The sequence below is a fragment of the Malania oleifera genome, chromosome 7 (assembly GCF_029873635.1).
Source record: "Malania oleifera isolate guangnan ecotype guangnan chromosome 7, ASM2987363v1, whole genome shotgun sequence".
Taxonomy (NCBI): Eukaryota; Viridiplantae; Streptophyta; class Magnoliopsida; order Santalales; family Ximeniaceae; genus Malania; species Malania oleifera.
In genome coordinates, this window is record NC_080423.1 from 91,332,777 (window position 1) to 91,347,451 (window position 14,675).

General features: G+C 36.7%; 1 protein-coding gene across 1 annotated transcript in view; it reads right to left on the reverse strand.

Moving 5' to 3' along the window:
* Positions 1 to 3,571: 3,571 nt before the first annotated feature.
* The window catches only part of LOC131160012 (protein MAIN-LIKE 1-like), a 29,665-nt gene continuing 18,561 nt past the window's right edge, over positions 3,572 to 14,675 (reverse strand). Inside the window, exons 2-7 of the mRNA XM_058115293.1 lie at positions 5,885 to 6,499; positions 5,305 to 5,451; positions 4,923 to 5,051; positions 4,600 to 4,794; positions 4,202 to 4,490; positions 3,572 to 4,024 (exon numbers count right to left, since the gene is read on the reverse strand). Coding sequence (XP_057971276.1) covers positions 3,975 to 4,024; positions 4,202 to 4,490; positions 4,600 to 4,794; positions 4,923 to 5,051; positions 5,305 to 5,451; positions 5,885 to 6,499 — 1,425 coding nt within the window. The 3' untranslated portion in view covers positions 3,572 to 3,974. The remainder of the gene's footprint in view (positions 4,025 to 4,201; positions 4,491 to 4,599; positions 4,795 to 4,922; positions 5,052 to 5,304; positions 5,452 to 5,884; positions 6,500 to 14,675) is intronic.

Sequence of the window (14,675 nt, forward strand, 5' to 3'; positions counted from 1 at the left end):
TTTAGTTCAGTTCAGGAGTTCGGTATCGTAGTTATATGTGTAGATCAGATATCTACGTCAGATTAGTGCTAACCATCCCATGAGGGGATGGGAGATGGATAGTCGATGTGGCTTTCAGTAGAGTGTGGACGTCCACCTGGCAGTCCGGACCAGGGTATGGCAGGCTCATCGTACTTACAGACATATTTGATTTGGCAGTGGTCGGCCAGCCATTATCGGGTCCTGCCTTCGGGCTGCACAACCTGTCATGGGGGATAATACATGACACCAGCTAACCATTCATCCTGAGTTTGTTTTCAGTACTACAGTTATAACAGATGATTTTATGTATGTTATGATTTATTAACAGATATGAAAATATATGTTTATCCAGTACGATATGATGGATGTTTACAGAATTATAAAATGTATTGCATATGTATACATATATGTACCTTAAATATTCATGTTACCACACAACTGTATTTAGTTTATTTTCCCTTACTGAGAAATGTCTCACCCCCAAACTTAATTAATTTTTCAGGAGCCCATGAGAGACCGGCGGGTCAGGGCCGCCGTTGAGCTAGTGAAATTACCCTGTGAGAAGGGTAAGATTTTGTAATAGGGTCAGAGTTATTTTGTGTTCGACCCTAGAGATATTTTAATGTATATGAGGATGTATAGAAGTACAGTTTTATAATCTTATAGAAAGCTCTTGTATTATGTTTTATGATTGGATGTTTGAGATTTTATGTTTACTGCTGTTAGGTTTTCCGCTGTGTTTGACAGGTATCCCCGCTACCCACAGGTTCGGGTTGACCATTTTATTTATTATGTGATATTTTATGTTAAGAAATTGAGGGACGTTACAACATGAATTCTTTTCTGCCAATTTATGCGATCATAGACCATTTATTTTGATAGCTTCAAGAATATTAAATTATTACTCACTATCTCCTCCCAAGTTATTTTAAGTCTATCCCTACCCCTTCTACTGCCCCTCACAGTAACTAAGTCACTCTTTCTCACTGGTGCACTATGTGGCCTACGTTGCAAGTGTCCATACCATCTGAGTCGTCCCTCCCTTATCTTATCTTCTATAAAAGCAACACCTAACTTACCACGAATATGTTCATTCCTTAATTTATCTTTCAATATTATACCACTCATCTATCTAAACATTTTCATCTCGGCAATTTTTACTTTTTGGATATTATGTTTCTTTGTCGCCCAACATTCCAATCCATATAGCATAGCTGGTCTTATAGTTGTCGTATAAAACTTGCCTTCCAATTTTAAGGGTATTTTACAATCACACTTGTTTTAACTCATCCTGTTTTAACTCTATGCATTACATCATCTTCAATTTCTCCTTCAGCTTGCATAATAGATCCAAGGTATCGAAATCTACAGGTGTTATTTATTTCTTCATCATCAAGTTTGACTTTGTTTCCAATATTCCTCCTATCATTACTAAAATTACATTTCATATATTTTGTTTTATTTCTACTTATCCTAAAGCCTCTAGATTCCAAAGCTTCACTCCATAATTCTAACTCAGTCTCTACTTCGTCCCTAATTTTGTCAATTAATATAATATCATCTGCAAACAACATACACCATGGAACATCCTTTTGAATACTCCCAGTCAATTGGTCCATCACTAAAGCAAAAAGATAAGGACTCAAAGCAGATCCTTGACGTACACCTATGGTAATTGGAAATTCTCTAGTTTTTCCATCTATAGTCTTTGCACTAGTCATTACTTCATCGTACATATTCTTAATGACATCGGTATACCTACAACATACACCTTTTTTTTCTAAAACCCATCATAGAACTTCCCTAGGTATCCTATCATATGCTTTCTCAACGTCAATAAATATCATATGCAAGTCTCTTTTCTTTTTCCTAAACTTTTCCAATAATCTTCTAAAAAGATAAATAACTTCTATAGTAAATCTCTCAGGTATAAAACCAAATTGATTTTTTAAGATCTTTGTTTCTAACCTTAATCTTTGTCCAACTACTCTTTCTCATAGTTTCATCGTATGACTCATAAGTTTAATTCCACGATAGTTATTACAATTTTGAATATCTCCTTTATTTTTATATATAGGTATTAAAGTACTTTTCCTCCATTCATCTAACATTTTCTTAATTTTTACAATTGTATTAAATAAATTAGCTGACCATATAATTCTGTTATCACCCAAGCATTTCCAAACTTCAATTGGGATGTTATCTGGTCCCATAGATTTCCCATTTTTCATATTTTTTAATGCAAACTTAACTTCGTTAACTCTAATTTTGCAAATAAATCTTATATTTTTAATCTTTTTCTCATTTAACAATTCCAAGTTTAAGACTTTTATTTGATTTCGTTTATCTTATATTTTTAATCTTTTTCTCATTTAACAATTCCAAGTTTAAGACTTTTATTTGATTTCGTTAAACAACTTACTAAAGTAACTTCACCATCTTCCTTTAATATCTTCGTCATTAACCAAGACAATATCATCCTCACTTTTTATACATTTTACATTTCCTAAGTCCTTACTCTTCCTTTCTCTAACTTTAGCAAGTTTAAATATATATATTTCCCCTTCTTTTGTACCTAATCTATCATACAAACTATTAAAAAATCTATATTTAGTTTCACTAACGGCCCTTTTTGCATTTCTCATCTCCTTATATTTTTCAAAGTTATCTCTATTTTTACATGTTTGCCTATTTTATACCAAATTATTTGTCTTTATGATTTTTTGTACATCTTTATCCCACCATCAACTCTCTTTGCTATTCGAGAATCTTCCTCTTGATTCACTTAAAATCTTTTTTGCTATCTTTTTAATAGAGCTAGCTAATCTTCCAAAGAGTAGTTGTATCTATCCCATCCTCTATAGTCCAATTCCCATCTTTGATCATTTTATCTTTAAATTTTATTATATTTTCTTTTTTTAGGTTCCATCATCTAGTTCTCTTACACTAGTTTATTTTATCATTTTTCTTCCATTTTTTAATACATATATCTAACACTAATACTCTATATTGTGTGGTTAGACCTTCACCTAGAAAAAAAAAAATAATAATATAAAATTAAATAATTATGTACTAGAAGTTTCTATTAAAAATTTAAGAACTTATTCTTCATCCCACTATAGAATAGAAATCAAAATTGAACTCTTGTTAACTAAATGCAATAATTACATTCCAAAAAAAGTTTTATTCCTCCCTCAAGTTATCGTTTTTATAATTATTTGAAATCTAGAAATAAAAAATAAAATATCATTTAACACTTTTAAACAAACTGTTCATATTCTACTTTTCTAATATAGATCTTGAAAAAAAATTTTAAAAAAAAAAAGCTAAAACATTTATAATTTTCTAAAAAACTAAAAATTGAAAATGCTTTCCACAAAACAGGCCCAAAATGTCATATCACCACTCAAATAACACATACAAATGAAAGTATGCTTCAGTGTGAATCCCTATAATTCAGGCGGGCCTTGTGTTGCTTCTAAGCTCAAATATTAATATAACATTTCAGTGAATTTCATATCTTAGAAAAAGAAATCATCCTTTGCACATATTTTATCATTAAAAACAATTATTTGTAAATAAAAATGGCAATTGAATATTTCAAATGAACACCTAAATGAACATTTAGTTACACAGAAATTTTACTCTAAATTGTACAAATTTTCTATAAAATATCAACGTAAATATGTAGACTTAAATGATCCAAATAGCAGTGCTCATCTGTGGACAGTGGCATTTGTCAATTACCACTAAATCCTACCAGCTTTCAAAAACAAAAACAGAAAAAACAAAAACAATGGGGTGCTCTTACCCAACTCCCTCTTACCAATGGAGCTTTTTCCTTGCCTGCCAGCTGACCATTTGCAGTAATCTTCGTAGTTGCTCTACACAACTTTGTTACCCTTGGCTGCTTATGATTTACAATATATACATGATTTTGCATGTGCAAAAAATCATTCTCTGTAAATGAGCTTTAATTCAACTTCAGTTTGTGATGACAGAGCTGCAAAAAGTTTTAAAATAAAACAATAAATTTCCATGCCATGAAGGAGTTCATGCCTGTGCACAGAATTCTCCACCAAAACACAGATAAAGGCTGCACCAGCATCAGTAAATCTGCTTTCCATTTGCCTTTGAATGGAGAATGGACCTAATAGATAATTTAGATTAATTATTGTACCTAGTTCCCTGAAGGGTGAGCTGTGTTCTTCCCTTGCAATTGAATCCTCATCGAGTAAGAGTTTCTCCAGTCGAGCCACAAGGCCATCTGAAGACGAGATTAGAAGTTGATTTTCTCTTCTCAAGTCCTCTATTTCCTCTTTGAGTACTACATTCTGTTGTGCCGACATTGAACTTGACAAGACTTGGTTTCTTAATAGTTTGTTTTCTCTTCGTAATCGATCAATCTCCTTCTTTAAATCCACATTTTGTTCCTCTAATATTTGGTTTTTTATTCTCAAGCCATCATCCTAAATGAAGTTCAGTTATTGTAAAGCAAAATGATAATTAGATATCACCAACAAACACATGTTAAGTTTTTTGATGTAAGACCATGCTCCGTAGGGCGTGTTTTTTTACCTCTGAAACATAATTAGGTGCTAACGGATACTCAATATTGTCCACTAGCACCTCTGGTACATATTGTGGGGATCGCAGCTGCTCCAAATTGTCTTCTTGCACCCCACATTCTTCAGTCATATCCATTTCTGAATCAGATTCCAGTTCAACAGCCTGTTGGTCCAATGCTTGTGATGTGAATCTTGAGTCACCCCCCTTGAAAAAAGAAATTATCTTAACAAAAATGTAGATATTTACAATTTTCTTTTTTGGAAGGTACATCTAAATAGTCAGTTTAGGCACATATTGCATGAAATTAGCTCCTTTCCATTCAAAGAACTCACATTAGAACTGGAAGCATCAGTTGAAGAAAGCAACACCAAGGGAAGCTCCTCATTACTTTGTGCCTCTAGCAACTCTTTGATTATATTTGTTCCTAACTCCTCAGGAGTTGGTTGAAGCTTCCAAATAATCTGGGAAAAATAAATAAATAAAGTTACATCATAAGCTAGCACATTAAATTGAATCATGGGTTCAAACACCAAAAATATCCCCATTAGAAGATTGAGACATAAATACAAATAAGAAATACCTAATTGTTTTAATCAACATTTTTCATGCACTAGAACATGCTAAAGGACCAATGGTATCAATGGTGGCACAAAAGCAACAAACAACGTTATCGAACTACCATGAGATTGAATACTAGAGGAAATATCTCAACACCTGATTTTCCTGCAGCTCCTTAAACTTGGTACTGAGCCATTGTCTAAAAAGAGATCGATCATTTACCCAACGACAGGCACGGGGAAATGTCAAGCAGCAATCTGCTAGGCTGGGCCGACCAATGTCAATATGCTCATAACACCATATCTGTACACAATAACATGAACAAAGATCAATATGTACACATGCACACATTTCCTTGAGATGCCACTTGTATACACCTCCCTTTCCCCCAACAAATATAAATAAACTATAAACTTCGCAACTTGACGCCATGCTTCCTAAAGTTTGCCGTAATTTTAGTATAATAAATAAATAAATAAAACATAAGGAATACCATTTAGTATCCATATGAATTACACAGCAGACTTTACACGTGATATCAGACAGGTTCAGGAATTGTGAAACAAACAATCAACTTCCAAGAATTTGAAGGTGTCAATAAAGATTTTATGGTGCAGAAACCTACCTGCAGTAACTGTCTAAATGACAGCCACAAATTCAGCATTTTCGAAACTTACAAATAACTTCCAAGAATTTTTGAAGGCATCAATAGAGAATTTATGATGCAGAAACTTACTTGGAGAAGGATAAGACAGCCACCAACATATTGTACATTCATCTCTTTCCTTTTGCACAACCACTTAAACAAATCTTCAACAACAGCTGCCCCCCAAGCATATTGATGAACGGTACCCAAATCTTTGAGAAATGAAAGGTACCGGGACTCTATCTTGCCACTGGCATTTGGAAAAAGAAATGTACCAAACATAAACAATAAGAAAGTTCTAACAAAATCATCACTCGCAACCCCACTGAAGGACTCAAGCCTACTCTCAATCGATGCAACTGTGACCTTCCTCTTCCAAATAACAGCTCCATATTCTCTTTCTAATTCCGAAAAGGGTTCATCATCCTTCAGGACTACTGGTTCACCTATTACACGTATTCCCAAAATCAATGCAACATCTAGAAGTGTGATTGTAATCTCTCCTGGGGAAAGTATAAATGCATGCTTTTTGCAATTCCATCTTTCCATTAATTCAACTAAAAGCTTCTTGCTAACTGTTAGATTAGGTATGAGAAGCAGATTTCCGAATCCGATCCTCTGTATTGCAATTCTCTGATCATCTGTGAGCTTTTCCACTCGCTTAAAAAAAGATGGCAAGGAGAATCGAGTACTGAAATTCCCAACCTGCACATAGTTTGTTTATAAAAAAAAAATTGTAAGATAATGTGTTTCTGTAACATTTCTCATCAACAATAATAGTCAAGAAACAGCAGCATGCATAAGTTGGACATTGCACCTGTAGAAAATAAGATAAGGGAGGGGCAGCTCACATGATTTAGGCATCTGCAATGTATGCCAAATAGTGCACTAGTGAGGAGTGAGCTATTAGTAGCAGCAGAAGGGGTAGCAGCAGGCGTAAAATAACTTCGAATGAGATACTGCATAAGGATTTAATAGCCCTCAAATTATCAGAAGAAATTGCCCACTGTGTAAATTAGCAAAAAAAGATTCAGCCAACCCCACCCAGTGGAACTTTAGAATTTGTTTTGTTGTTGTAATCAGAACAGAGGCAACAAAACAGTCTAATGACTATCAAGATCTGTCTAATATGAATCCTGTGATAAACACCTCATCAATGTCTCCATAGACCACACCTGCTCTCCAATGTTGTGGATTGGGATATAGAATGAAGAAACCAAGATAGACCACATAATTTCATAGTGTGCTGCATGTTGGCCTAATCCACAAGACAATTTACTTTTGCATCTTTGAAGAGAGCCTGTTTAAGAATTTAACCTCCATTAACTGTGCATATATATGTATTTGCTGGCACAGACTTAGAGAACATTGAAATTTCTACATGAAAGTTCATCAATTTCTCAATATGATCATCTGGTACATTGAGTTCGGAACAAGATATGATCCTGTCCCATTATGTGGACCGAAGTAATTTTTGTTGGAAAACATTACACATAATTCAAATATAAGTAGTAGGCTTCTTTAAGTATGTTGAAAATCTAGTTTCTTGCCCTGGAACATTAAGCACACAGAAAAGTTTTCCCTTCTCAAATTGAGAGTTAAATCCTTATTTGGTCGCAAATGACTAAATAGAATACTTGATGCATTCAACATTTATAATTACAGTGCAGGAAGGAATTCTACAACAATGAAGAGGAGCAAAATTGATGACAGGGTCAAGCCTTACATCCTGTTTTGAAGAATACGTGCTTAGGCTGTTCCAAAAAACATTATGATCATTTCATTCAATTACTATGGACAGCACATAATGCCAAGTTGCAAATAATTGAGTTCCCTAACATGTTTGATGGCGCCAAGTTCATAATGCATATAGGTCTCATTTGGGATTAGAATTTTAATAAGTAGTATTGGAATTCCTAATCTAGTCATTTCCATTCCCAAAGGAACAGATGGTTCAGTCCAACTCATAATTTAAAAATTGAAATTATTAGGACACCTAAGGTGTTTTTATTTTTTGTTGATGTAACTGAAAAAAGAAAAGAAAAGAGAATTATATTGTCATTTAGAAACCCATCCTTCCACCAAGACCGGCTTTCCTTCCACCCCCACACATGCCCCAGTTGTCCAATCCAAGATTTCCAGAGTAGCAATCTGAGTTCAGTCATTCAACTCACTAAAGAACAATTCCTGCTGTGGATAAAATCGTGTATGCTTCACAAATTAACAAAGGTCTCTCAGTTTCCACGGTCCCCATAGGAAGTTCAGGGACCTTTAAGGAGGTGCAAATAAGACAAACACTCACAATGCCAAGGGTAACTCTCCCATCAACACAGGGCATTAACCATTTGGAATAACCCTGTGAAGTGAGGCATGGACCAAAGAGAGGAAAGTTATACTTGTTCTCCCTTATAACTCTTATTTGTCATTATCATCCTAATTTTAATTTCAGCATCAAAGATATCCCTTGAGGTAACTCAAGTCCTCTCAAGTTCATTCCCTATTTTGCAGATTGGTCAATGCATGCTATGCAAAAAAGGACAGCAACACTCCCAACATAGAAGTCTTCCACACTCAATTTATTTTCCTTTCCAGATGCATTCTCATTCCTGTGAATTGATTTCTACCTCTCAAATGAGGCCTTAAAAATGAAAGCATGGCATTGTGTCACAAGCTGAACATTTCACATCTTGTGAAGGGTCACACTAATTATAGCATTATTGCTTAACTAAGAAGTATACCGCGGTTTCACTACAAGGCACATTCACAAACACCGAATGCAAAATAAGATGAAGCAATAAAAAAAAAATGCACAATAAAGTGTAAAGCAACTCAATCCATTACCAACACCTCCATACGCTACACATGTTCAGCAAGGAAGGCTAGTAGGTTAAACACGTTTACAAAAGCTAACATAAAATTGACCGAGGAATCATACTCTCAATTTACACTATAGGATTTTCTTACTAAAAGAATAAAACCTACACTACTAATTACATGATGATTACCCATCTCATATACACAAGACAAGCGTTCACAAGTAAGCATAATGCCCTGAGCAACCTTGGTTGATGACATTCTCCCCTACTTATGTGTTTGACATCCTAATAGACTTTGACGCTAAGTACTCTTCAACTTTGTCCATGAATAGTTGCATGCCTACAAGGAAATCCAGCTAATTTCTTCATCTCCAGGGCCGTTCTGCTTCACTAAGATCTCTTGCTACTTCTTCCTTGATGATGTGAACTCTCTATCTACAAGAATGACTTCAACTTCTCTTCTATCAATTTACAATATCTTCAATGGTACTTTGGTTGACTAATTTCTTAGATCCTAATATCAGCGATGAAAGGCTTGAGGCGATTGACATAAAACACAGGATTCACCTTCATCAAACCAAAGGATCAACCTTGTAAGAGGCCCTCCCAACTTTTGCCCAAATGGGGTTTGATCCTTCATATTTGCAAAGTAATCTCCTATCATAGCCTCACAGTGACCTAATCTATTCTAAATGGAGCTTAACAAGCACTAAGTCACCCACATTGAACGGCAATGACCTTCTCCCTTGATCTACCCACTCCTTCATCCACCTAGAAGCTTTCTCCAAGCTCACTCAGGCAATCTTCACATTCAATCTCCATTTTTCAGTGAAGATGTATGCTTTTGGACTCTTTCCCCTATAAGGCTCATCCACTATGTGGGGTAACAGCGACTGCTAGCCTATTACAAGCTCAAAAGGACTCTTGTTGGTTGTTGAGATCTTTTGGGTGTTGAAACAAAATTAAGTCACGTCGAGTAGCTGCACCCAATTCTACTAGTTGGTAGTCACAAAAATTGCACGAGTACTCCTCTTGTAGCCCATGAAATCTCTCCGTTTGTCCATTTGTCTATGAGTGGTAGCTCGAAGAGATGTCAAGCTTTGAACAAGGATTTTGAAAAGTTCTATCCAGAAATTCCCTACGACTCTTGTGCCTTGATAATTGTTGTATTTTGTGGCTCATATATTTGAATGGATGACATACACAAGGAAAAAAACATAGTAAATCAACATGCTAGGGGAAACCATCGGCAGTTTGCTCTTACCTTCAACAATTCGGCTGAAATCTCAGAATGTTTGCTCTCGGTATCTTTTTGTCGAAGGAACCGTCGACGGTTGATTGAATGCTACTGATACGATTTACTCTAGGTATCTCAAACCATTGACGGTTTTCTAAAACCGTCAACAATTTGGCTCGGGAACCTAGTGCAAATTTTTGAATTTGAAATGTGAATGTTAAGTTGGTTGGGTGTTTGGAGGGAAAGCCTCCATGGTGTTTATATATACATCATTCTGGGTGTATTTGCATTGTAACAAGAACATTGGAAGTGTCTTTGACACAAAATAGTAATAATTCTTTACCAATTGCTCTCGTGGATTTAAGCATTGCCGAACCATGTAATTCCTTTTGTTGTTCTCGCTTTCATTTGATTGTTGTGGTTGTGTTCTATATTTGTTCTTTACTGATTGTTGTGTTAGACTTCCACTGTGTAAATTCGAGATTTATACAAAAAATTGGTATCAAAGCAATTGTTGTTATTGCTTTGGGTACTTCATATGCAAAATTTGACAATGTCAAATTTTATGGAACTGGTAACTTCGGTTTATGGCAGAAAAGGGTGAACGATTTGCTTGTACAGCAAGGGATGGTGAAGGTCATGTATGGTATTCAACTAGAAGGCATGGATGAGACAAATTGGAAGGAATTAGAGGCAAAGACGGTGGCTACCATCAAATTGTGTCTAGCAGATGACGTACTGTATAACGTCATTGAAGAGGATTCTCCTACAACCATTTGGCAAAAGCTTGAAATCCGGTACATGTCTAAATCTCTTACGAATAAACTCTTTCTTAAGTAAAGGCTTTATTGGCTTAAGATGGTGAAGGGTTCGGATTTAAACCAACACATCAACGCCTTTAATCAAATTAAGTGATTTAATGTAGGTTGATGTGAAATTCGAAAAAGATGATAAGGTGTTGATGCTACTAAATTCCCTACCAACTTCTCACACGTATGAGAACCTGGTCATGACTTTTACTTGGGGTAAAGTGACCCCGAATTTGGAAGAGCTGACAAGCGCATTGTTGGGGTTTCATCAAAGAATGAAAGTCTGCGATGAAATCTCACACGGGGAAGGGCTTGTGGTGAAGGGTAACCATGATCTTAGGAGAAGAAAATTCAGAAATGGATCGAGTTAAAAATTTCGATCTTAGTCCAAGAAAAAAAAGGGTATACGGTGTTATAAGTGCAGTAAAAAGGGGCACAGCAAACCGGAGTGTCCGGATTGAAAGAAAAGGAATGCTGAAAAGCAAGAAGGTACTTCAAAATCAGTAAATGTAGTTCAAGAAGGAAATTCAGATTGCAGTGATGGTGACATTCTTTCAGTTTCGTCGGGGTCAGATCGCCTAACGGACTCTTGGATACTAGACTCGGCATGTACTTACAACATGACTCCAAACAAGGAGTGGTTCAACACTTACAGGTTGGTTTATTTAGGTTCAGTACTTATGGGCAATGATGTATTATGTAAAATCATAAGCATACGAAATGTTAAAATCAAAATGTTTGATGGCACTATAAGAACTCTATGTGATGTAAGACATATTTTGGACCTACGGAAGAGTCAAATTTCATTAGGCACTTTGGACTATAATGGACTCACTTACAAGTCTGAAAGTGGAGTTCTGAAGGTGTGCAAAGGCAATCTAACGGTGATGAAAGGGCAAAAGTTAGATGGAAACATTTATTCACTACTAGGGACTACAATTGTAGGTGGAGTTGCAGCCGTATTCTGAATTTGATGAAACCGTCTTGTGGCATATGCGGGTACGGCATATAGGTGAGCATGGTATGAAAGAACTTCACAAAAGAAGCCCTTGAAGGGTATGAAAACATGCAAGCTGAATTTCTTGCAAGTTTACATTCTCGAGAAACAAAGCAGGGTGCGGTTCAAATCAGCTATACATAAGACGGAAGATATTTTTTATTACATACATTTTGATGTTTGGGGGCCGGTGAGAGTAGCATCACGAGGAGGACATGTTTATTTTGTGAGTTTTGTTGATGATTACTAATGTAAGGTTTGGGTATACTTTGTGTGGCACAAGTCAAATACGTTTGCCAGGTTTTTAAGTTATGAAAAGCTAAAGTGGAAAACCAGGCCAAGACGAAAATTAAATGACTCAAGTCAGACAATAGGACCGAGTACGCTGATTCTAGGTTCATGGAGTTTTGTGCGCAACAGGGCATTAGAAGACATTTCATTGTTCGTCGAACACCTCAGCAAAATGGTGTGGTTGAAAGAATGAACCGAACTCTAGCTGAGAGAGCTCAGTGTCTCAAGCTTAATGCAGGGCTAACGAAGAACTTCTGGGCAAAGACAGTTAGTATGGTTTGTTTCTTGGTAAATCGATCGCAAAGGACATCACTAGAGAGGAAAGTGGCAGAAGAGGTATGGACGGAAAATGCGGTAAACTACTCTAAATTGAAGGTATTCAATTGTCCAACCTATGTTCACGTGTCTAGTGAGGAGAGATCAAAGTTTGACGTAAGTCTAGACACTGTATCTTTTTGGAGCATCAAAAGGGTATGAAGGGGCTCAAGCTATGGGATCCAATAGCAAACAAGGTGGTGATCAGTAGGAATGTAGTTTTCGATGAGAAAGCTATGATGAAGCGTACTCAAGAATTTGATGATGAGAAAAAGGAGCCAAAAGACTGGAACAGAGATGAGCATGTTGTGCGGGTGGAGTTAGAAGCTCAGGGCAATGATCTTGATAGCCCAGTTGCAGGGAGTTCTAGCTTAGGAAACCGCAAGTTGACAATATTCCTATACGGAAATCCAAACGCACTATCATACCACTGCCCAGGTATGGATTTGATGATCTAGTATCTAATGCTTTCATTACCAATTGCAAGGATCCGGCTACTTTTCAAGAGGCAATGCACGGCCAGAAGAAAAGTACGAGGATGGGTGCAATGATTGAGGAAATAAGTCTCTACATAAGAATCAGACTTGGGATTTGGTGAAACTTCCATATGGAAAGAGGGCGATAGGCTGCAAATGGGTATATAGGAAGAAGGAAGCAATTTCAAAAAAGAAATGAAAGAAATTCAAAGCATGGCTAGTGGCAAAGAGGTACTCATAGAAGAAGAGAGTACAGTAAGATGAAATCTTCTCACCTATGATCAGACACACTTCCATCAGGGTGGTGTTGGGATTAGTAGCTCATTATGACCTACATTTGGAACAAATGGATGTGAAGACGGCATTTCTCCATGATGACTTGGAGGAGCAGATCTATATGGTACAGCCAAAGGGATTTAGTCAACCCGAGCAAGAGCACTTAGTTTGCAAGTTGAAAAAAGTCTCTTTATAGGCTAAAACAATCTCCGAGGCAATGGTTCAAACGGTTTGATTCCTATATTATTCAGATAGGCTTCAGGAGGTGTGTATATGATTGTTGCGTGTATGTGAAAGATCTTGATGATGGTTCTCTCATTTTCTTATTGTTGTATGTCGATAACATGCTAATTGCTGCGAAGGACATAACTGAGGTAAATCAGTTAAAGGATATGTTGCATAAAGAATTTGACATGAAGGATCTTGGCCTAACCAAGAAGATACTTGGGAATGGAGATTCGCCGGGGCAGAACTGCAGGGAGGTTGTGGTTATCTCAAGATAGTTATGTGGATAAGGTATTGGAAAGGCTTAGCATGGCTGATGCTAAACCAGTATGTACACTTCTAGAAAATCACTTTTTTTTGTCTACCACTAAATGCCCAAGGATAAATGATGAAATCCGGGACATGTCAAAGGTCTCCTATGCTAGTATTGTGGGAAGTTTAATGTATGTCATAGTATGTACAAGACCAAACTTGGCACATGTAGTGAGTGTGGTGAGTTTCTTTCTAATTCGGGTAGATAGCATTGAGAAGCCATCAAATGGATTTTCAAATACTTACGGGGTACTTCTAGTTATGGCATCATGTTCGGCAAGCAACAAGATAGTCCATCAGTTATGGGGTTTGTTGATGCAGATTATGCAAGGGATATGGATGACAGAAGGTCTACAACAAGTCATGTATTCACCCTTGTAGGAGGACCCATTTTTTGGAGATCCATGGTAAAATCCCTCGTGGCATTGTCTACAACTGAGTCTAAATATATGGCAGTTGCCGAAGCTATAAAGGAAGCCTTATGGCTTACCTGTCTAGTCAAGGAGCTAGGCATACAGCAAGGTGGAGTTGTGTTGCGTTGTGACAATTAGAGTGCCATCTACTTGGCGAAGAATCAAGTGTACCATGCTAGAACCAAGCATATTGATGTAAGGTTCCACAGGGTTCGGGAATTGATCTCTTCGAGTGAACTTGCACTTAAGAGAGTTCACACATTCTGAAAACGCGGATATCTTGACAAAATCGGTTACTACTGAAAAGTTCAAGCATTACTTAAACTTGCTTCATGTCTCCAAGTGCTTGAAGGGAGATGGATCCAACCTAATGTTCCAAGATCAAGGTGGAGCATCGGGCTATGTTTCGGTTTCTCCTAAGGGGCACATAGTCGCTAAGGTGGAGATTGTTGTGCTTTGTGGCTCTTATCTTTGAGTGGATGACATACACAAGGAGAAAAATATAGTAAAATCAGCATGCTAGGGAAAACCGTAGACGCTTTGCTCTTACCGTCAACAGTTTGACTGAAATCTCAGAATGTTTGTTCTCGGTATCTTTCCGTCGAAGGAACCGTCGACGACTGATTGAATGTTGCTGAGACAGTTTGCTCTCGGTATCTCAAACCGTTGACGATTTGGTTCGAGAACCCAGCGCAGATTTTTGAATTTTGAATG